The following is a 23,683-nucleotide window of genomic DNA, read 5'->3' on the forward strand; positions in this document are numbered from 1 at the left end:
TCTTACCAAAGGTTGCTTTCTGAAATTGCTTAACATTTCTGAGCAATTTTTGTCTTTTGTTTTTGGATCTGTGTTAAACTAAACTAAAAAATGGTATTTACTTTACCATATACGTGTGCATAGGACTACATATATCAGAAGCATACATGTCAAAAATGAGTGCACGTTCTGTTCAGCTTAAAAGTTGAGCAGTAGTAATTTCAGTGTACCAAATACCCTCCTCCCCATCCCACCATGTTGGAGTTGAACGTGTGCATGCATGGATAAATGTACAATTCAAAACACAGCCAATCACAACTCTCACACTGGCCAGAGAGCGGTTTCATCACTTTATTAATGAGTTTAATTATTTTATACCAACAAAAACACAATTTCTCTCCCTCCCTCTCTCTCCTTCAACCCTTCCCAGAGCTGTTCTGTGGACACCTATAAACCACATAGAGCAGGTATCAAAGAATGGGACTGCAACAAATTAAAACCAACCCATAACAAATGATGAAATAAAACCTATAGAGCTGCTTCTCCATTTGGACAGGGTACAGCAGAGACCAAACATCAGAGGGATAGGTTGATACAGAGAAGTAGTCTCCAACACAAAGTTCAATCAATCAGCTTTCTCTATCTCTCTCACGCGCGCGCACACACACACACACACACATACACACACATTAGACACAGGGTCATACTGCTGCAATCACACCTTAAAACGCTGAAGGATACAGAGCAGAGAGAGGAGAGCAAGAGCAGGGCAGTCTACAATAGGCATGGTTTCAACTGTTGTTACTCCATTCAGCCACACACATGTGTTGACTACAGAACTTTTACCAATGCTCTCATGAAGACTCATGTTTACAACAAGGATTCACATTTGTAATTTCACCACCACCATAGCCCGAATCCCCGTGACATTCCCTTAACCTTTAACTAACTGGATGTGCGGCTCTACTGATTAGCTATGGCGTTTACCTGCTAATGCCACATCTTTCTGAAGCAATATTCCAAAGCTGAGGATGCAACGTACCTTGGAACATTTTTTGGACAGTCATATGTTAAAATCAAACCCTTTAAACCCCACCCCCACCCTCCAATAAAATAAGAAATACAATAAATAAAAGCAATAAAATAACACTTAAGAAGGGGAAGAGAGAGACACCCAGAGAGAAATGGAGGGAGAGAAAATAAAAACAAAAACCAAAAAAAAAAAAAAAAAAACAGTACATTTTGCTGTGTTCTCCCTGCTGAACCAGGGCTTGAAATTAAAACCGTATATTTACAGACTGCAAGACTGAGGAGAGAGAGCCTGGTCACAGTTACACCAGCCCTACTCTACTAGAGAAAAAAGAAATTACAGGAACAACAATATAATAACAAGAATAACAAAAAAAAAATGAAAACAAAATAAAATAAAGGTTGTTGATATTTACAGGTTAGCATTAAGAGGGGGGGGGGGGGCAGAGGGGTGGGAGGGGGTAGGGGAGTGGGATGGCTCCAAAAAAGGTTGGGGCAATTTTTCATATTGATCCAAGTACTGTTGTGCAGCAGTGTGAGAGAAGAGGAAGCAGAGGGTTTGTTCAGGGTGAAACCTAAAATCTGTCTGATAATGCACACAGCATTACTGATGAAAGTACCTGCAGTGATGAGGGCAGTAATCTAGTACTTACTGTGTTTTCAAAAAAAAAAAAAAAGTAACTAAGATCCTCAACGTACACCTACGCCCATTCAGAGAACAGGACGGACTCAGGCATGCGGTACAGTGCATCTCTCATACAGAGTGTAGAGACGTACAAGCCAGTTTCGTCGTCTTTCTCTGGCAGGTGGTTCCATTGTGCAAGTGGCGAGAAGAAAAAAAACTGAAATCTGACAGCAAAATATGACGGGGGGGGGGGGGGGGGGGGGGTAAAAGTGACAAGCAGTTTTCATTGGCCATGGCAGCGCTAACTTTGCCAAACCAGCCATATACACAGAAAAGCCAATCCCTCCTTCTCCACCAACGGCTTATTTCTACGCATAGCTACGCCGTAGAACTCCCATGGCCAGAGCTACAGTATATCAGCCAGCGCACTACTGTTTGTGTGCTGCACTGATGACTCAAGTAATGTCTCCTACAGAGAGGAGAGCCCCCCCGGTTGGACTGCATGCATAAATAAGGTTATCCTCGAGAAAGGCAGTGCACTGAACCTAACGAAGGTGCAAACGCGCCCCTTGTACAAAGGCACAGAGCAGCTGAACTGCCCTTTGCCTGTGAACAGACCGGTGGCACCGGGATACACGTTCAAGTAGTGCACCGTGCAAGCCACTTAGGATTGTGATGAAATGACCCTTCTGTTTCAAGTCTACTTCTGTAGTACGTAGAGGTGGCTTTGATCGTTCCTTCCAACGGAGCCTGTATCCTAGCAGACAACACTTTTACGAGCTTGGCTAGGTCCAAACGAAACAAGCCGCTTCTGTTCCGCTCAACCCCCCCCCCAGACAAATACTGGTACAAAGCTAGGAACTCCTGTTCACAATCATGTTCTCTGCTTAAATGACTTTGATGCAAGCACACACATATATATACATGTATATATACATATACACACATGTATACACGCATATACACATGTGAATGTGCGCTTATCCATTTTCCAAAGGTCCCTCCTTAAATCAGGAACATTAAGACTTTCGCATTAACATTTTCGAAGTTGAAATGGTTTAATAAAACTGACAACTGCTGTTCCTCCGCTGGGATGCTGGATACCGTTGTTGCTACAGATTTCTCAACGGTAAAAGTTCTAAAATACGCTATCAAAAAAATAAAAATAAATAAATGTACAAGTAAAAGACAGGAAAAAACGGTCATTTCATCATTTTTTGTTGTCATTTTTTTAGATGATTTCATATAAAAAAGTATAAAACCACAGTCTTACTCTCCATTTATGTGCAGAACTAAACGGCCCTGCTTTGTCTTTAAACTCACAGTACGGAGAACAGCAGAGAGTTTCTCACTGAACTGCAATGTGAAGTGACACAACACTGGTTCTACAACAGAGAATCAACACTCTCACACTGCAGTAAAGCTCCTCTAGAGTCTCTGGCACAAGCCTCCTCAAACCCAACAGAAAGAAACTGCCGTGATGTTAAAGCAAAATGAATCCACACAATCAGTCTGTCTGTGCAAACGGGCTTTTAAAGTTCTGATTTGTACCAAGGTTCACCACTAGGTGGAGGTGTTTGCCCAGAGCCCCTATTTGCCCACAGGTTTTACACTGCTGGACAGGGTGATTACGGTCTATTTAAACTGGAAATTAACTACATTTATATATTCTATATGAGCAATGTTTTTTCATTGTCATAATAAACAAAGTCTGGAGAAATTAAATAAATAAACATTCAAAAAATATAGGATAAAATGAAGTGAAGATTACACACAACCTACCTCTTAATCTCCCCTGACTATGCAATTAACATTTACATTTGCCAAGGATATGACAGATTTTCTGAACTGGCCTGGCTTCATTTTGATATCTGCCAAGTACTAGAGAAGACAAAAGACGTCTACAGTAGACCAAGCCTGGACATAGCTTATACTGACCTGGCAGTCCCTGCAAATGCAGTCAAACTCCCACTATATACCCTGCTGCAAAACTAACATGAAAAACCTGTATGACAGCTGACTTATCAAAAAGTGGGGGGATATGTGGGACCGGAGTTTGAGTACGCATATGAATGTGCGCGTGAGTGTGCGTGCGTGCGTGTATGTGCATGAGTGTGTGTGCGTGAGTGTGTAGGGATCAGCTTACTACAGTTTGGAGCCAGTAATGTTGGAGAAGAGGGAAAGGAGATGGGTAGAGGAGAGGGGATCTGACAGACAAACAGAACGAGGGGTCTTCAGGTGCTGTTGCTGAGAGGTCCAGGTGCTGGGCTGGGCTGGGCTGGGCTGTCTGACACACTGCCCTCTGCTGGTGGGAGGGAGGGAGAGAAAGAAAGCATCAGCAAGCTTGTTCACAGACTCATGTCTTACAGAGGTCAGTTAAGGACTCAATGCCACTTACATCAACTTCAGTCGCATGTTACTCAATAGGAATTTACATTCCAAAGAAAAAACCATTCACACAGTGGCTCTGAAAATAATGAACAATGGCATGTATGATTTCATAATTAACCATTAACTTCTGCACAATACATACTACATTTAAAAGAGAGCTTTTCAAGGCAATATGTAATATTTCATTAATTACTGTAATAACTACCCCATTTTCTAAACAGTGTTATACGTGTTAATTGCAGAGCACTTGTAGCAGGGATCTATGACATTTGTCTTGTGAATTAACTGAGCTTCAATTAAAAAAATTCTTACATTTTTAATAGCATTTTACATGTGAATAATGGTGTCATGCAATTCAAAAACAAACAGCGAAATGGCTAATTATGTATTGCAGCTGGGACACATAAACAAAACAATTGCTGCTGGCAGAGAAAAGAATCACTTTATCCTAATATGGACTGAATACATAAAAAATAGTACTTTAACAAGTATATACTGCCCTCTTCTGGACAAAGGTAGCACCATACTGCTATAATGCCAAGTGCTAGAATCACTTGAATTTACATTTGAGACATAGTACAGATTTGTACTGTGATGTATATATAGATATAGGTAATACAAATACAAAACGTGAATTGGAAAAAAAAAAAAAAAATCAGAGGAAAGGTACTAATGAGTCGTACTGAGTTATGTCTGAGACTCAATAAGATTTCTTGCAGTGTAAGAGTCTTATGATTACACTAAGTATAAACAGGGAAAAAAAATTAAGTGGTTAAAACGAGCGTGTGAGAATAAAGATCTTTAAAGCATGAGCAGCCGGGCAGAACTTCAAAGCAAAGTGAAGTCTCAATCTGAACGCGGGCAGAACAATGGAGCTTAAGCGTGAGCTGGCACTATTTGTATTACTTGCTGCTATTTACTTGTATTGTCATGTGTAATGGAATATTGTGATTTAGTGACACTGTAATATATGGTTGTGTATTTACTTAAATTCCCATGGTTTTCTAGGCTGTTCAGTTTCAGGTTCATACAAGTTATCTTGGGGTGATGCTTGAAAGGTGTGCATACAGTTGCTGGTCTGAGAATATTGTTAACCTGGTGACAACACTGTTGCCGATATAACTTGGATGAATAGACTTCTGTTCTCTTGTGCTGGAAGTTGCTCTGGATAAGAGTGTCTGCTAAATAATTTTAATGTAATGTAATCTACTGGCTTCATTTTCTCCTCTTTCAAGAAGTTTAAAACAAGAAATGCAGAATAAGCAATTGTTCTTGGTGCTACTGTACTAACTGGCTGCAAAAGGCAGTGGAAAAAGACTACTGTAAGAACCATCAAATTCCAGTCAGCTTCATCTGGTAAGGGAACAGACCATTTACAAACTATAGGGTTTAAAAAAATAATACTCTGCCCGCTTGTCTACCTCTAGCGCGTGAACACCTTAATGGCCCCATCCAGCCAGACCCTGCCAATCAGAGAATTCTGAGAGGTGGTAAATTTCTTTCACCAGAAGAGAGGGAAAAGCAAACAGTTATTCTTGGACAATTGTCTGAGTTCACGCTGTGTCCTGAGAACTGCCAGCTAAAATATTTGCTCATACCTTGCTGAATCTAGCCATTCATTAGGTAATTTATGAATGTTTTGCTCGAGCGAGTAGTGACCCGCTAGAGATATACTCTTGCCATTTTGCCTGAAATAACCGCTGGCCAAGCATCTATAACAAGCAACAGAGAATTAACAAGCCAAGAACTGATATTTATCTGAGAGCAACTAAATTATATTTTTATGAGAGCTACTTTTCTTTTGACTGACTTTCACCTTTAAACTGCCCAACAGGAAATAAATAACTGATACCTGCCACTCTTCTACTCTACCCAGGGTTCTTGTTGGCTTGTTATTGGGGCTGAAGACTGAGTATTCTCGTTCCATGCAGTAGAGCAGGTAGTCGAAAAGCAGGCAGAAACATTCAACAGTTCTGGTTAATGGTTTCGCCCCCAGCAGTACAGGGGCCTCTGAGGGGAGCATCTCTTTAAATTGGAGAGCTGATGGTTTGTATGGAAAAACAGTGAACACCCATAACTGAAACCTATGCAACAGGTTCGGATTCAGATTCTGACAGGTTCTTTCAAAAGCTTGAAAGCAGAGCAGCTCATCCTATCCGAGGCAAGCATCTTGACCTTGCATCACCACTACCACCAAACATGAGTCAATTCATATGTTTGAGACTGGCCAAAACAGGACTGAAGCATGTATCTGAGTCAGCACAGGCTGACTTCTCTGTCCAGGCTGTGAATGATGATAAATATAAACTGCCATATTGGTCAATATCGCTGTGCAGCATGCCGCTTCAGAAAAGGGGAAAACTAAATGAGGACACTTAAATAACAACAACAAATAACCATGTCAGTAGTGCAGTTTACAATTACACTTCTACTGAAGTTATAACTCCATTACCCATGGAATACGTTTCCATATCTCACTGCAATAAGCATACGCATTTATGTGACACACCGCCAGCTGCCTTGTGACTTTCACAGAACGCAGCCCGGCTCAAACTGTAGCCGGCGCCGTGGGCCCTGCTAGTGTCCCAAACCGAGGAGGCGGTGGCCAAGACGGGCCGGGGGGGTGGGGGCAAGGCGACCTACCGTGCGAAGCGGGCGACGTCTGTGCACGGGCATGAGGAGGAATGAGAGTGGAGTTCAGCTGGGGCTGGATAGACAGCTCTGAGGGAGAGAGCGGGGAGGAGACGGCAAAGAGGTTAATGCGCACAGACTGCGCGCTGAAGTATATTAACGCTGACAATGCTTTAATATTGAAACTGACTGACTGCGCACCAAGTTTCACTTCACTGACACCACGGGCCTCATCCTTAGAGCATTACTGTCGTCTCGCATTTTTTCCCCGCCACAGCTTTTTTTTTTTTTTTTTTTTTTACACCCCCCCACCACCCAAAAAAGAAGAAGAAAGCAGGTCAAGACTGAAAATCAAAAATGAATGTTTCGAACAACACTCCAGCGCCGTGGCAAACTTAATTGGAATTCAGTGCGGGCCGGTGTGGCAGATGAACAAATGATTTTCACAGCGTCACAGTAAGGCGCGCAGCACCCAGGGAGCTTTGTCATAACAAAGAATGAGAGGAGCCAGTAGTCTGGGACCACATACTGTGCTGCAAACCAGTCAGGGAAGATACTACTTTTCCCCACGTGTTGTTCCAAATCAATCACTTGACGTTTTAAACAAACAATGTAGTTTTTGTACCCCAGTGGACACCGTTACATTTGTTATGGTACGTACACAGTGTGGGGGGAAAAATGGTAACTTCACAAACAATTCAACACATTCTGTGGGACTGCTAGCGAGCGTCTTATGTGATGGTTCTGTGGTACAGTGGCAAGCTGAACAGCTGGAGCAGGACATTTAGGATATCATTAATGCATAATTCACATCAGCATACATAACCATTCAGTTTGGCAGGGAGTGAAACAGGGCTGGAATGGTTTCTGCACCTGTCAGTAGCATCACAGACAGCTACTCTGGCATGAGAGGAACAGTGCAGTGACCTTCACTGCAATCGGCAGTGCCGCTGCCGTGCTTAATGCGACAGTGGTAAACACCGCAATGTTGATTTGGGTTTGGAGGGGTTCACGAATATCTGAATACAAACAGCACCAGCCTCCTGAAGGTCAAACACTGAGGGCGTGAGATCAGTCCAGGGTTCAGGGTATCAGTCCAAAAGCAGCACGAGGGAAATTTTCACGAACAGGCTACTGAACTAAAAGGTAAAATGCCTCGAACATGTGCACGGTGTACAAAAAGGTGTCAGACTAGCTCGCAGACATTATAATGATGCTACACTGCATCATACTGCATACTTTTGCATACTGCAAAAGTGTATGATGGTAATACCGCGTGCTGTCACAGAGAGTATAGTGGCACCACAATCTGAGAGTACCGAATGACAGAGAAAGGGTACAGAGACAGACAAGAGCACAGCAGAGCAGAACAGAGGAAATACAAGGAGAGTAGTGGAGTAGGGAGTAGTGGAGGGTAGAGTGATAACACAACGAGAGTATGGGGACAGAGTAGAGTGGAGAGTACAGTGACGACACAGTGAGTCTACTAGTGAGAATAGTGGGTGAAGACACAGCGGGGGGCACAGGACTGACCAACAGGGCTGAAGTTGAAGAGCAGGGGCAGCTCTCGGCCGCTCGGCAGGCGGGCGCCTGGCTGGCGGAGCTCGTCGAAGAAGGCGTGGGCGCAGGCCTCCAGCGGAGAGAGCCGCGTCACGGGCGTGTACTCCAGCAGCCGGGAGCACAGCGCGATGGCCTCCGGCGGGGTGCGCGGCTTAAACACCTGCCAGGGAGAGAGAGACGAGGAGAGAGGGGTGAGGGGAGAGAGACCCGTGAAGAGAGAGAGAGCCATGAGGAGAGAGGGCCATGAGGAGAGAGAGAGACATGAGGAAAGGGAGAGAGAGAGAGGGAGAGAGAGAGAGAGAGAGAGAGATGAGGAAAGGGAGAGAGAGAGAGAGAGAGAGAGAGAGAGAGAGAGAGAGAGAGAGAGAGAGATGAGGAAAGGGAGAGAGAGAGGCATGAGGAGAGAGGGCCGTGAGGAGAGAGAGACATGAGGAAAGGGAGAGAGAGAGAGGGAGAGAGAGAGAGATGAGGAAAGAGAGAGAGTGAGACAGAGGTGAGGAGAGAGCAATGAGGAGAGGGTCATGAGGTGGCGCCTTCCCCTCACTGCACGCACCCTCACTACGGTTTGCTGCACAATAAGGATGCCGTGTTTACACTCTGTATATTGTTCCAACAGGTGTCCTGTGTCACTTCAAACGCTGCCACACCAAGTTCTCCCCTGGGAGGCTCTCTCTTTGACAGTCTTATTTACCATGCCATCACTAGGCTTCACAAAGATGCATGGCAGTCCGCAGGTAACAGGCCGGTTCACATTCTCACAGAGCTATGGCACAGCAGTAATTCACAGGCCCATCCCAGTCTCAATAACATTTCTCTGGAATGAGCCGAGTGACTGAATACATCTGTGGTTTTCACTGCGTTACATTACTTTCGAAATCCGCTTGCCATAGGTTCTCAACCTGCTTCCCATCAGTATGCAAGTTCCAGCCGTCTGACCTGCTGCGGAGGGTTAAAAACCTCAGGTAGGTAACCTAACCTATTGCATAACCATGAGTCACAGGATACTTCCATGAGGCAGCAGTGGGACTGACAGATGATCACATGACACATGCACGGCCCTGCGTGTAGCCTGAAGCACTGTAGTGGATGGAGCATTTAACAGCAGTAACTGATAGGGAAAAAACAGCCACACTGATGGGATATGTGCACACCCTCCTGTCACTGCTGACAGGGGAGACTAACCGGACTGCCTCTCTGCCATCATTAAGTGCTGGGACAAGGAGGCCAAGGAGACATACCTTTGTCCAGGGGTGTGCTTTGATCTGCGGGAATTTGAACTCTGTGTAGTTGGGGTTCATCTCCCGGATCTGTTCCCTCGTTGGGGTCCCCAAGACCTGAGAGAAGGAAGGAGACAAAAGCATATATAAACACATACCCATATATAAACTTATATAATACATAAATATATATTACAGAAACATAATATATATATCGTGCATATAATTTTATATATCTATTACTGCTGCCATTACTATTATTATATGCTTTAACACTACATATCTTGCGTGAGTCATGCCAACAGAGTGAATATGACTTAAAATACAGAGAGAGAGAGAGAGCTGTAGATGTTATGATCCCGAAAGGTTGCAGTTTCGATTCCCCAATGGGGCACTGCTGTTGTACACAATTGCCTCAGTAAATATCCAGCTGTGTAAATGGATAATGTTATCCTCCTGGTGTATTATTTTACTATAAATGGATAACGTTGTAAAAAACCATAACCACTCTGGATAAGAGCACTTGCTAAATGCCAATAATATAATGTAAAAGTGATGTGAGCGGGGACACGGGGCAGGCTGTATCACTGGCCGGAGCGAGGCATCCCTCACCTTGATGATCTCCACCAGCTGGTCCACCCCGCTGTCCCCGGGGAAGATGGGCTGTCCCAGCAGCAGCTCGGCCAGCACGCAGCCCGCCGACCAGATGTCGATGTTGGAGGTGTAGTCGGTGGCCCCGAAGATGAGCTCGGGGGCGCGGTAGTACCGCGAGCAGATGTAGGAGACGTTGGGCTCGCCGCGGACCAGCTGCTTTGCGCTGAGCCGGCAGACAGGGAGGGAGGGAGCGGGTCAGAGAGGGCGCCAACCAACAAGCCAGTGTCACTCCTCAGCCTTCCCATCACTAAAATACACTCCCTCACAGACGCTTGCAGGTTCTTCCTCCACAACATCCAACATGTTATGCTCACTCTCACTGGTCTGGGAGTGTTGTGAGCCTGGTCTGACACTGTTGCTCATTTCAACTGAATGGTTACACTTATGTTCTATTGTGGTGGAAGTCGGTCTGGATAAGAGTGTCTTCTAAATTCAGGTGATGTAATGTCCTAAAATCCTTAATCCTAAAAACTGGGCAAGGGGTAAAAAGCAGAGCTCGTAACCAAAACGTTGCCGGTTTGATTCCCCGCTGGGGCACTGCTGCTGTACCCTTAGGCAAGGTACTTAACCCACAACTGCCTCAGTAAATATCCAGCTGTGAATAGATAAAATTGTAAGTTGCTGTAATGAAATGTAATGTAATGTAACTGGCCAATGTATGAGGATCTTCGCTCTGTCACAACTGCAAAAAGGTTCACATGTGCGCAAATGCTTTCATCCTTAGTGAAAGATTTTTAACCTCAACAGTATTTAGCTATATATTTGTGATCTTTCAAGGTATTCAACATGGCAGTTCATATATAAATGAATGCTAACGCAACTGACCAATACTGAGTCCCAAACCATTAATGCCTGAGCTGCTTTGGTCTGCCCTCATTACAAGATAGCAGCGCAACATGAGCATATGTCCCGCCATCATCACAGCTATTCACCAAAACGGTCTGTCGGCGATCATATGGTCAGCTAAATGAAATATGAAACAGGACACCGGCGGGGCCTGGCAGTGATTAACCTCTCACATCAATGAGTAATGAGCGCGCAGCAGCTGACCCAGGGTCAGCGGTGAGCCGTGAGGGATAGGCAAGCAGTGGTGCTGTGTGCGGCAGAAGATCAGGAGTGCAGGGTCTGAGGATCTGTGCCCTGAAGTGAGGGCTGCAGTGTAGCATAGCGGGAAAGAGCAGGGCTTGTAACTCGAAAGGTTGCCGGTTCGATTCCCTGCTGGGGCACTGCTGTTGTACCCTTAGGCAAGGTACTTAACCCACAACTGCCTCAGTAAATATCCAGCTGTAAATAGATAAAACTGTATTAAAAGAACTAACCTATGTAAGTTGTTCTGGATAAGTGCGTCTCCTAAATGACAATAATGTAATGTAATGTAATGTAATGAGGCCAAAAAGGCTGCCATTTTGTGCCGCAAACTGAAGAGCTTCAGACACGGGGCACAGCGTTGCCCCTGTCTTATGCCATCACACATTCAGACACACCTACACACTGCTCCACACATGCCGGCTGGGAGAAGAGGACAGACGGACGGACAGGCAGACGGCAGACTCACCTCCCGAAGTCACACAGCTTGAGGATGGCAGTCTCGGGGTCCACCAGCAGGTTCTGGGGCTTGATGTCTCTGTGACAGACACCCTGGGAATGGATGTAGGCCAGGCTGCGGAACAGCTGGTACATGTACACCTGCCAAAACAACGGGGCCGGCCTTTAATCCCGCAGCACGGTCGCAGCGCTTAATGCGCCGCCGGGGTTGCCGCATTGCAACACCGCAGCTGCGCGCCGGGCTCGGAGCCGCGCAGGGGCTGCAGATTGGGAACCGCTTCACAGAGGCCTGAGGGAGTCCGCTTTCGGTTTCGGGGTAGCGGGTCTGCGTGTGTGACAGCGCGCTCGGCACGCCCAGCATTGAGCGGGCTGCAGAAGACACGTGGGTGTGGCGGTGAGAGCGCTCTGATGCCCGCACCAGCTCCAGACGGCACACCGGGAAACGACCCGCTAACGACCCTGCTCAGCCGCTCAGACGAGACGGACAGGCTCAGGGCGGATCAGTATGCGCCTCCACACTCTGCAGGCACACGGCTCTGCAGACTGAGGCAATGAGGCATGTAACGGAGATAATGCCACCCGAATCCTGGAGGCGCACACACGCACTATCAAAGGCACGCACGCACACACACACACAATCACAGAAACAATCACGGCGCGCACGTGATTATCAAAGCCAGAGAGAGAGACACACACACACACACATTATCACTGGTACACATACACACTATGAGGGGCGCGGGCACATGTAATCACACAGTTGCAGACGCGCGCACACACACACACACAATCATGCAAGCTCACACGCAGTACTCAGAGAGGATAAAGATCACATTCAGAGAGACTCAGAAAAGGAGTGTGCGGCTGTACTGAAAGTTGCAGGTGGTGGAATCAAAACCTGAGAGGCATACTCCAGTCATTATGTTAAACTCACCCATACATATGAGCAACAGAGATTCAAAGATGCATTTAACCATAACTGCATAAACTTAATTCTAAACTTAATCTCTGCACCTCTATGCTAAATACAAATTTAAGAATGGATATCACCCATAGCACATTCACAGACAACTAACGATTGCCACACACACAAAAACCTGAGGTCGATACAGTGACAGGACAAAAGATGGAGGACAAAGACATTTTGCTGCAAGCGGCACCACCACCATAATCTTATTTCACACAGCAAAACAGAGCTGGGTTTTGCTCATACAAGGATTTAATACAACCCAGGAGAGCAGGGAAAACCAACCATCTCTTGCATGTGTTTTTAATGGTCCAACAGAGGCAGCCTTCCCTCTGAACCAAGATGAAATCAATTCTGCACAGTAAGGGGGACACTGTGCTACAGGAGGTGTCAGTTTTTGAAACCTAATGAGAACTTTCATTGATGTCTTGCCTGATTCACTGAAGATAGAGATTCCATGACAGTCATCCCCAGTAGTAAGTTTTACCTTGGTTTCTTGGACAAAGTACAGATATGCTTTGCTGAATCAGGTCATCGAATTGACATTCATTCAAATGAACTGGCTCATATAACAATCACTTGCCTCTCCACCACAACTGCAAACTGGTGACCACAAGAAGGCAGACAATGTCACACAGTGCAGAGAAGGCTGTCACTCAGCAGTGGTGCACAATCCGAGCGCAAAGTGCTTTGAGATCCTCGGAAAAAAGGCGCTACATAAATGCAAGTCATTCTCATTACTGAAAGACAATGGACGCTGGCAATCGCGCTTTGATTAAGGGCTGAAAAATTACCGCCAGCAGTCGCTTCAAACACAAGGAGGTTACAGATCAAAATAACTACAGCAAGTTACTTCATTTGGACCACCCCACTTTATCGCATAATCTAATTAATGATCAAAGGAGCAAAAGGAAAATTACAAAGCACAACCATTAGTAGCTTCTCTGAAAAAAAGCGCCATTCTTTACGGAGCTGGCTCCACATTTACCACCCAATCCCTCTTCCTTTCAGAGCCGCTTTTGATCAAACCTGCACTTCCAGAGCAGAAGCGAATTCATTAAACACTGAAAAGATGAATAAGTGTCGTTCAATGAGCGATGCTCCGTGAGGCGGGTCAGCGAATAACATTGTTTCAACTGAGTGGCGTCTGTTCTTCCGCTGGATGAAGCCAGACACTTTTCAGAAGAGCTGCAAGAAGACAGACTTCAGAGGATGAAGCCACAGAAAACAAAGCAACCGCAGGGGGAGAGAAAGTCAGTAAACCAGAGAGAGAGACAGTCAGAGAGAGTCAGAGAGAGAGAGAGAGAGAGAGAGAGACAGTCAGAGAGAGAGAGGAACCTACAGGAGACATGAGAGAGGGGAAGCAGAGAGTGAGACAGTCAGAGAGAGAGAGAGACATGAGAGAGGGGAAGCAGAGAGTGGGACAGTCAGAGAGAGAGGAACATGCATGAGAGAGGGGAAGCAGAGAAGCTCGGCGGGGGAGCGGTGAAAGAGTTACCTTGACGTAGATGATGGGGATGGTGGTCTTGGCCTTGTTGAAGTGCCGAGCTACCCTGTACACAGTCTCTGGCACGAAGTCCAGCACCAGGTTGAGATACACCTCGTCTTTCTGTAGGAAAATGAGTACAGAGGGAAACTCAAGAGGACAGATAGGGCAAAAGGACACAAGGACACTCATTCTCACCACAACCTTATTTAATCAAAGAAAGTAAAGAATAAGAAATAGATCAATCCACTGAAAAGGAATTTTAGCTGCTTCCAAGTCATACACATACCTGTGGTGCTCTGAAAAACGAGTAGCACAGTGATATTATCTCTTATCATGCACACGGAGATTGTGAAAACATCAAACAGCTTTAAATGAAATGAGGGTAGCGTTTGTTTGGATGTGCCTTGCCACATGCAAAGTGGATGGGAACAGAAAAATACAAATGATACAATCATACTTCCTCAAACCAAATATTTTCCTGTGGTTTGACTTTTTGCCGAAAAGAGCCCAGGATATTAGGCTTGAGTCTGAGAGCAGACACACTAACTTTCCTACCTGAGTCTCCTACTGCACACCTGACCATGCTGACCACATGAAATTAAGGCCAGACTGACACTGTGCATGCTTTAGCCTTTTTTAGTTTTTTGCTTGTCTTTAGAGGCATTCTGACCGTGATCCTGCAGGTCCTGATTTCAGGTATGGCCTTTCGTACTGTTGACAGATGAGAGATAGCTTTATGCCAGCTCTGTTACCAATTCAATGCTTGGCTTGTTCCTGTTCCCTGACAGTGCTGTCTTCCAGTCATGCTTCTCCAAGTTAAGAAAATTTTTTTTTTGAGTTTTCCTGTACTGGGTTTGTCAATTAGAAATAGTGTTTCTCTGGCCTTACTGATTATACGTCAGATACCACACCTTGAAAACTGAGTGCCTGGAACCATTTCGCTAAGTTGTTTTCCGTCTTTACCCAGAAACAGTGATCTCCTTCTCCATATAACACAATATATTTTTCCATGTTGTATGACTCTAAAATGTGCCTAACTTTTGTACAGTAGATCACATCTTAGTAGGGGTGCCTTACGCATTACATTTTACAAGGCCCACCCTTGCCAGGCTTAATGTCAATAAAGCTTTGACGTTCAAAATTTCCCAAAGGCAGCCATCAGCACAGTACCTTCTCGCCGCTGGAGTAGAAGAAGTAGCGTAGCCTCACAATGTTGCAGTGGTCCAGCTTCCTCATGATCTGTAGCTCACGGTTCTACATCAGAGGAGAGGACAGCTGTTACCACGGCACTGACCACATATGGACAGCAGTATCATGTGCTCTAGGACAATGAACACACACTTTAAGCATTTAATAACAACGCAAGCTACAAGCTACAAGCTAAATGCCTCGGTTGTAAGTCCATTGTTTTTTTTGTTGCCCTGGTAATCAAACCTAAATATTCACCACATACACAAATGCACGCTTATAACAAGAAATGGTTTTCGACCCAACCCGCACCATGGATTTGAAAATTTACCGCTATGAAGCAAAACCTCTCTCAGAATCAACCGAATTTGTAACAACTGACAAATGTGCTTTAGCATTTTGAACTAAACTGGGAAGTACTGCTTCTGCTTTTATCTGAAAATGATTTAAGGTAATTTCTCTGCTATACTCCACTGTATACGTTTTGTGCCTGTCCATTTCTGAGTAACAGTCCACATCAAACCACTTGACTGAATATAATGGGCGTACATCCGCAGTGTATCCAAACAGCACAGCTGCCTGATTTCATAAAGTTAGGGAAAAATGGTTTTCTGAATGAATGCTGTTGAAAGCTTTAATGGGCTCCGAGTCTGTTTTTCAGTGATGTTTTACGTATACTCCCTTCAAAAATTCACTTGCTGTAGAAATTTCTCATGCATTTACTACATACACTGATGAATACACATGGTTTAGGACTATCACTTTTTTTCCCCAAGAGAATATTTGCACAAATAAATGGCTTTTCTACATCATGTGTCAGTTATTGGCTGCAATCTGAGCTTGCTCTGTTTTCTAATAATTCTAACTTGTCACTGTCAAGCTCAGCCTCTCACTGAGTGTCTTCATTCTATTTCTATTTCCACCTCTGGCCCAAAAAGAAAGTGCGTGAAAATGACGTTACATCCATCTGCTGATAATGCTGTACCGTGTGTTTGTTCCAGGAAAGAGTCTCACATGCCATTGCTTCTTTCAGTGTGAAAATCCTCCAGTCTCATCCATTCACTTAAGGCTATAATTTTAATGGCTTGAAACAAGGATGCCGTGATTTGTCTCCCTTTAACCCAATTAATCACTGCTACAACACAGTCAATTACCTTGTTATATGTTCAATTAGAGGGACCACAGTGACATGTAGCAATCTAATGGGTGATCTCTAACACACATTAAAGACTTGCCACATGTATGCTGTAATATACAGTGTTATAATGTGATAATTATAATATAATAATATGATAATTACCATTATCAAGGACTTATTTCTAGGCAAGAAATACCTTTTGCCTGGTAGCACACAGTAGTGTATAAAGTCCCAGGGGTATGAGCATTGTCACACACAGTGACAGTATCAAGTGGTAGTACTTGATCTCTGTACCTTAAACCTCTTGTCCTGCAGCACCTTCTTGATGGCCACCATCTCCTGGCTGTCGATGAGGCGTGCCTGGTACACAACGCCGAAGGACCCATTGCCGATAACCTTGATGTCCGTGTAGGACACTTCCTGTGGGCGGTCCGGTCCTTGGCCAGGCGTGGCCACCACAGTCGTCACCTTGCCACTGTCTCCTGTGCAAAAAAAAAAACAACCCGTTTAAGCTTAAGAGAACAGCATCCTTTTCTTCACACCCCTTCCGGATACCCACACCAACGGTACCAGCTCCTTCTCAGAACAGCTCTAACCCTTTCCATGGTCCCCTGCGGCATACAGCCCAGGAAACATAATTTACACCAGAGTCACCTCCTAAGATTTCCCAGGTGAAGCCACAAACACTATACTGGTTCCTGCTTTTAAGCGATGCGACGTTCCTGTCTGTCCCCGTGGGTAGAACCAACCCTCCCTGCTTCCCTCTAGATGCTGGACGGCAGAGCCCCTGACGGCTGTTGCTCTCTAGCAGCGGTTTCAGCAGGGAAGGAGTTAAAGGGCGGTTGGCTCCGGTTGTTAGCGTGATTAAGATGCACAGCCTCTGTGCTGACACGAGCATCTGGAGCGGCGCGGGCGTGGAGGGGCAGGGGGGGGGGGGGGGGTCATGTGCCAGGAAGCGTGTCGGAGCACGCGGGAACACAGCGCGGACCACGCCGCTCAACTCATCCCTCAAATCGCGGATTCCTGTCCGCTGACGTGTCCCGATCTCTCCCTCTTCCCCCCCTTCCGCTGCTCCGCTCCCGTCTCTGGCAATTAAGCGTGCCCGAGGCGCGAGTTTTGGGACGCGCCCATCTGCTCCCTGAAAACCACGCCGACCCGTGTCCCGACTGCGCTTTCCCGTGGCCTGGAGGGGGGTTGGGGGCCGCAGTCATCGCGGTCTCCTGCTGCACGGTTCCATGCGACGAGACGCCCACAGAGGCGTTTCTCTGCGGAAGCGTGTCCAAAGTGTGGCGGAAAGTGAGGAGGCAGAGATTAAACTGTGGCGCAAACTAGCGGCGTGCTCGGACGATCCGAGGCCCGCTGTGTGTCACGGTCCAGCCTGAGGCGTTTCTGACCCGTGTCTCTGCCTGACAGAACCATCCACCCCACAGTGCAGAGCCTCCATATGTGCAGCCTCAGCGTTAACATCCGTCAGCAGAGGACATCAGACGCCAAACTCAAAACACACGAGGAGACCGTTCAAAACACGCTGATTTAAATTAAAATGCCATGTGATCATCTCATAATGTGATATCTGAACTCCAATTTCGTTTGCCACACTACCAGGGACTGCTTTCGCGGTTCGCTTTCTGCTAGTCACCCAGAGCGGCACGGAAGCGCACGCATCAGTGAAATGCCGCGGGTGAAGCCATCGATGACCATCTGAACAAAACTCCGCCCGCTACTTAGCTGCATCCCCTCAAAAACCCTCGCTGAACTCAAGGTCACATGTCGGAGTGAAAAAGAAAAACTTTCAGATTCAGTACTGCTCTGCTTGTAGGTGTGCATGCACTCCACGCGTCCACGTTTCAACCACCACAGCCTGTCATTTCCAAAGAGAACCCCGGTATGACTCAAACCTTAAAACACTGGGTGTAAATTTACTGTGGACACACAACACAGGAATTGTGTGAGTTTTTCTATTCTACTTTGAATCCGAACACAACTGCACAGTATACTATAAAAAAAAGTGTGAGCACTGAGTATGCCTGTGTCCAGCCTAAAAACCTCTACAAAGCAGGGCTTTCTTGCTATGTTACTCTTATCCCAAAATACAGTAAACCTTCCTCCATATTTCGATTATTGTATCTGAGCCCCTGACACCAGCAATACCTGAGTACATTTCCGTTTGAATTCAAAGAGGAACCCATACAGGACAGTTATACAACTGTCTTATCAACTGTTGGAAACATGTGACTCAATCACTGCGTGTTCACAAGGTAACCTGCATATAAGACTGAAACAATCACAACAGCTGGGCTTACAACAGTGACTGGGACGCAGCAGTGAGATGGTAATGACGACTGCCATGTGTTAGGTGTTATGATCACTATCAATGCAATGTCCTTTACCAGACAACCCTTATCCGGGGTGGCAGACTGTACATTACTGCAACCCGCTGCCTGTTCAAGGTTCTTTCAAGTACTAAGGGAGTTTGTACTTTGCCTTCGAGAAATTCTCAATTTTCAACCCACCAAGCCGCTGAGATTAGCAGGGGCACACAGGGTGTTTGCAAGAGTATTTTCAGAGAATCTAAACAGATTCTATTTAATGTTCCCAGTTAAGATAAATAGTTGATAGCTTCTACACACACCGTCTATAGGCATTTTCAATGCAGCAATACATTCAATGATTTATATCAAAATTTTATGATTTTATCAGTGCACTCTTTTGGATTTGAAATGAGATTTAATTAAAGGCAGTTGAAGGAGGATCTTGTCGCCTTGATAGGACTTACAATGAAAGAGTCAGATTTCCCCTCTGGAATTCAGGTTTTGTGGCTGAAATTTGCACACGCATAATTAGAACAGGAAGGCTTGTGTATTTCCATTTACAGGATCTACTTCTAAACTCACGGCTGCAATTTTTCCTTCCCTTTCTAACAAGTTGAGTCAGAGGGGAAATCATTAAAAATGAATAGACGTGGCATGATAGTAGCTTTAATAATAAATGCAAAAATGAGTAGTTACACCAGCTGCCAGTAAGGAGCTTGGATTCCTGATGTTAATGAAACATTAACGGATGAGTAAGACCAGTGATTTCCAGGACACATTCAATTTACACATCTTCAGATCGACCGTCCTCACATACTCTTCTAAATTTAAAACAGGGTTCAGAATATTCACTCAGATATCTTTCATTTCTGTTGGACAGTGCATTGCAGCTTTAAGTGTTGCTTTCTGGAATGCTGTCTGGAAAAGAGATGCCTAAGAAACTGCAGAAAACAACAAAAACACCGACTTATTTCACGTTCCATTTTGTTTTTTGTTGATGGAAGAATTTTCATGAAAAAAAGATTGTGACCAAGTAGAATGAGGATGGGTGTTTTAGCATCTTAGTCAGCAGAGGTTGCAAGTCAAAAATACCTTGTGACAGCATTTAGACTAAAATTCATTAAGCATCCAGATTACAGATCATTTAGTGATGAGCCTACAGCACATACAAACCCATGTCAAAGTGGACATCTTCAGTGACAGTAACCAGCAAAGTGAAGTACTGAAACAATGCTGAAAACTGCAAACAAAATTAATGTGAAAACGTTGTGTGTTTGCTTATCCATGTTACAAAATCTGCTTCCGAATTTCACAATTGTTTCCTGTCGGTGTGGTGGTGACTTAGGTGGCCAGCCCGCAAAGGCACAGCCCCAGCTGCGGTCACACTGGGAGAACCAGATCCTCTTTTGCTGCTGCTGGGGTGGCAGTGTGGCATAGTGGTTAAGGAGCAGAGCTCGTAACCACAAGGTTGCCAGTTCAATTCCCCATGGGGGCACTATAGTACCCTTGGGCAGGGTACTTAAGCCACAACTGCCTCAGTAAATATCCAGCTGTATAAATGGAAAACATTGTAAAAACCTGCAATTGATGTACGTAGCTCTGGATAAGAGCATCTGCTAAATGCAAATAATGTAATGCTGCCAAGGCCTCAAACCTGGGTGGAACATTGCTACTGCTATTAGCTGTAGCCTGATACTGAACACTGCAGCTGACCAGCCCCACAAAAAAGCTGCACTATAGCCCACTAACTATATGCATAAATGATCATCTAAAAAGTGAGGGTCGATAGATTAATCTTCAATCTTTGCAATGTGAAACTTACGTAGTCCAACAAAGCAGCTGCAGAAACCAACACAATATCCACAATCTTCACTTTTTAATCACTACTTTAGAGTACTGTAAACATCTTTGCTCTCATGTACCTGGCTTTATACATTCTGTGCGGGCCCAAATTAATTACAAAACACCCAGTAAATGAAAGCAACCCTCCAGGTTCCTTTACTTGAACACCACACTCTGATTTGCTCAGAGAATTGTTAAATCCCAAAACACAAAAAGTACTTATCAATGTCACACGCCAGGTCCACTGAGAGGGCGGGGTTATATGCATCCAATTTTGTATTAAAGGACACTTGTGAAGTGAAACGCTGGTGGATTTTCAATGGAAACCTGAAGACTGGCAGCAGGCATTCAGCACACACTGCTGCACAGAGCCGAGGTCAGGAGTCAGCTGACTGAGCTCTTCTCTCCGACCTGTTCACAACCACCATTTCAGCTCTGCTCGAGGTGTCACGCTGGTCAACTGGAGACTGTCATATTATGCTTTGAACAGCCAGGGTTCTGTGTAACAGTGCAACATGGCTTTGCAGGGATAGAAGTGTCTAATTAAAGACTTTGAACTGGGTGAAGGTCTTTATTTTAACATATTTATTATCAGTGGGTTTAACTTCCTGTTCAATCCACAGCTATTTGATCACTCCAGTTGTGGTGATGGGCTTGAGTCTTCAAATCTGTCTTTGATTTTCAATGATACAAACTTGGCAGTGCCCAAGGACTCAGGAAGGCAGCTGACCTTGCACCAGTCCGGTCACCCCATCTTCTCTGTGTCAAAGCCAGCAACCTGTGTAAGCCCTGGAACAGGCCCGCTCCCTATCCATTAGACTGTCTGTAAGCTTGCTGTAGCGTAAAGTCCAAAAAACTGTGATGATTAATGAGTTCTGCATTAAAAGGCCATAAATGATCCATGCGCTGCTGCAGAAACCTCTCCCAGGCTCCAGTAATTCTTGTCATAATTACTTACCTCAAACATTATAGTTCTTACTGTAGCATACCAATGAACACCACTTACTATAAAGGCACAGGCTTCAAAAACACCTGGAATTATCTGATGTATGAAAGCTTCATGGAAAAACGGGACATATAACCCCCATGTCCGCCTGATTTGGGGGTGGTAAGCAAGTGTACAATTATCACACATTAGAGTGCAATATCGAGGATTCTTGGGATCTGAAATATGAAATTCTTCATACTTTGCAAAATGACACTGATTGCTTCCCCCCCCCCTTTTTTTTCTCTAACTGCTTTGTTTACCTTATGCCCTAAAGGCCCATGGTATGTTTAAGAGCCCGTCCCTAATTTAAAATGATAAAAGAAGCTACTTCGTTTTCTTCACTGAAAGCTTCTTCAGCGGGAACACACACGAATTTAATAACAGTAAGTCTTGCAAATGTACAACTTTAACACTGCGACTGTAACACATATTGACCTTTTTGCAGTACGTGGGGTTACAGATTTGTTATTTTGGCAACGGTATCTCGGCTTGAACGTTAAAACAAATGTGACAAGCGCTTTTAGTCTTCTTTACATTTTGCTCGCTACAGTGTACCATGCATCGACCAAAAAAACCAAGTACAATTTACATAAAGTTGGCTAATGTTCGCTGGCTAGCACATCTGAAAGAATACTCGCACACGTAGCAGGCTAGCTAGCTTACTTAGCTTGCTACTGTTGCAATTTGGGCTCCATTTGCTGCTGTCCTTGTTGGTGTATTATTAACGAGGCAGCTCGCCTGCTGTTGGGTCTTGGCCGTCTCGTTAGCTAATAACTAGGAAGATGTCTAGCGAAAAGCTATAACGTTACCGCGGTGCACACAACGGCGCAGCCAGCCCAACTCACGCCTAACGTTAGCTATCCAACTAGTGCCCGTTGTATCGTTTCATATATAAGTTAGCCAGCTAACAACCCCCCACCACTTCTTTTTCTCCATCGAAGTCTCTTTTCCTTCCTGCCTCCGACGCCCAGATTTTCCAAGGGGCCTCTCTCTTTGACTTTTCTCCCTCCTTTTCTTAGAGCGCTCGCCTCGAATCCCTGGCTAGCTAAGTTAGCTGTCCCACAATCGGAGCCTTTCATCCGAATGGCACGTTTACAAAAAACAATTCCGGCCACTCCACCACATCGCTCGATCTTTTATCATGCGTCGAGACCTTCCACTTACTTCTATTTTCAATCACAACCTGCAGAAAATCATTAAAAATTACTCACTGCTCAGCTTCAGACTCCCGAATCCGGACGAGCTGCCCCCTGAGGCCTGCGACGCCCCGGACTTTCCTGAGGTGCTGCCCCCGGCAACGGCCGATCCGGCGGCGGATGAAGCGGTTCCGGACACCCCCGGTGGCTCGGCAAACGAGCTGGTCCTGGGCCGCCCGCTGCCGCTCATTTCTGTGTATAAGGGTATCGGGGCAGGGGGAGTCGGGGGTCGCTAGCCTGGGCCAGGTGAATGTCTGTTCTGCCTGTTTTGACTTAAATAATCGTTAAAAGAGACAAGGTATTAGTAGCGTATTGGTGGCTATTGCTCGGTCTCCTCCTCTCTCTCTTCTGTCTGTCTGGGCAGTAGACCTGACGCACTCGGTGCTTGCATGGCCTCTTGGGTAATTGAGTTTGTCTTGGGAGTGCCTCAAATTTCTTTTGAACAGTCAAAATAATTCAAGCAACATTTTAGCAGGGCTTTATGGTGCTCTGTCTCAAATATCCACATCAAAGAAGAGCGCCTGTGAAACACAAAGAAGACGTAAAAGAACATTTAAGACATATTTTCTACAAAGAACCTTGAGTAGCAGTAAAGGAGAATGACAAATATGCTCTCGTTTAGTAGAGAGAGGGATTATGGGAAGTGCAGTCATTTATGGGTCCACATGTTTTGTGCAGAGGAGTGAATGTTCTGTAGACACAAGCATTTATCAACCGATTACACATTGATAAAAGGAACGTCAAAGGTTAGAAGACATTACTAACCAAGTACTTGTTCTCTACGTAGTAACCAAATAGCTGTCGATGTTGGCTACACAGAGTAGTTAGCTTGTTGAACAGCTAGGTCCCTAGTCAAACTGCCAAAAATTGATGCGTCTGCAGTCACCGACTTATATGTGTCAGTCTCTGCACATAGCTGTGCGTTTTCCTAA

General features: G+C 45.2%; 1 protein-coding gene across 1 annotated transcript; it reads right to left on the reverse strand.

Moving 5' to 3' along the window:
* Nucleotides 1-2,847: 2,847 nt before the first annotated feature.
* On the reverse strand, nucleotides 2,848-23,144 carry gsk3ab (glycogen synthase kinase 3 alpha b). Its single transcript, XM_036538326.1, has 10 exons — nucleotides 22,767-23,144; nucleotides 16,708-16,895; nucleotides 15,258-15,341; nucleotides 14,097-14,207; nucleotides 11,642-11,772; nucleotides 10,045-10,249; nucleotides 9,454-9,549; nucleotides 8,189-8,375; nucleotides 6,668-6,745; nucleotides 2,848-3,935 (listed from the first exon to the last, which is right to left on the reverse strand). The coding sequence occupies exons 1-10, from the start codon at nucleotides 22,939-22,941 to the stop codon at nucleotides 3,868-3,870; spliced, it is 1,323 nt and encodes a 440-aa protein (XP_036394219.1). The 5' UTR covers nucleotides 22,942-23,144; the 3' UTR covers nucleotides 2,848-3,867.
* Between the last annotated feature and the right edge of the window lie 539 nt (nucleotides 23,145-23,683).

The sequence above is a fragment of the Megalops cyprinoides genome, chromosome 10, assembly GCF_013368585.1.
Source record: "Megalops cyprinoides isolate fMegCyp1 chromosome 10, fMegCyp1.pri, whole genome shotgun sequence".
NCBI lineage: Eukaryota > Metazoa > Chordata > Actinopteri > Elopiformes > Megalopidae > Megalops > Megalops cyprinoides.

What these genes read in the sequence shown, in the direction of transcription:
- gsk3ab (XM_036538326.1), bottom strand. Translation starts at nt 22,941, where the DNA reads ATGAGCGGCAGCGGGCGGCCCAGGACCAGCTCGTTTGCCGAGCCACCG. An exon ending in TCCCCATCATCTACGTCAAG is followed by an intron (nt 11,773 to 14,096) that starts GTAACTCTTTCA and finishes TTGTTTTGGCAG; the next exon opens with GTGTACATGTACCAGCTGTT. An exon ending in AAGCACACCCCTGGACAAAG is followed by an intron (nt 8,376 to 9,453) that starts GTATGTCTCCTT and finishes TCTCCCTGGCAG; the next exon opens with GTGTTTAAGCCGCGCACCCC.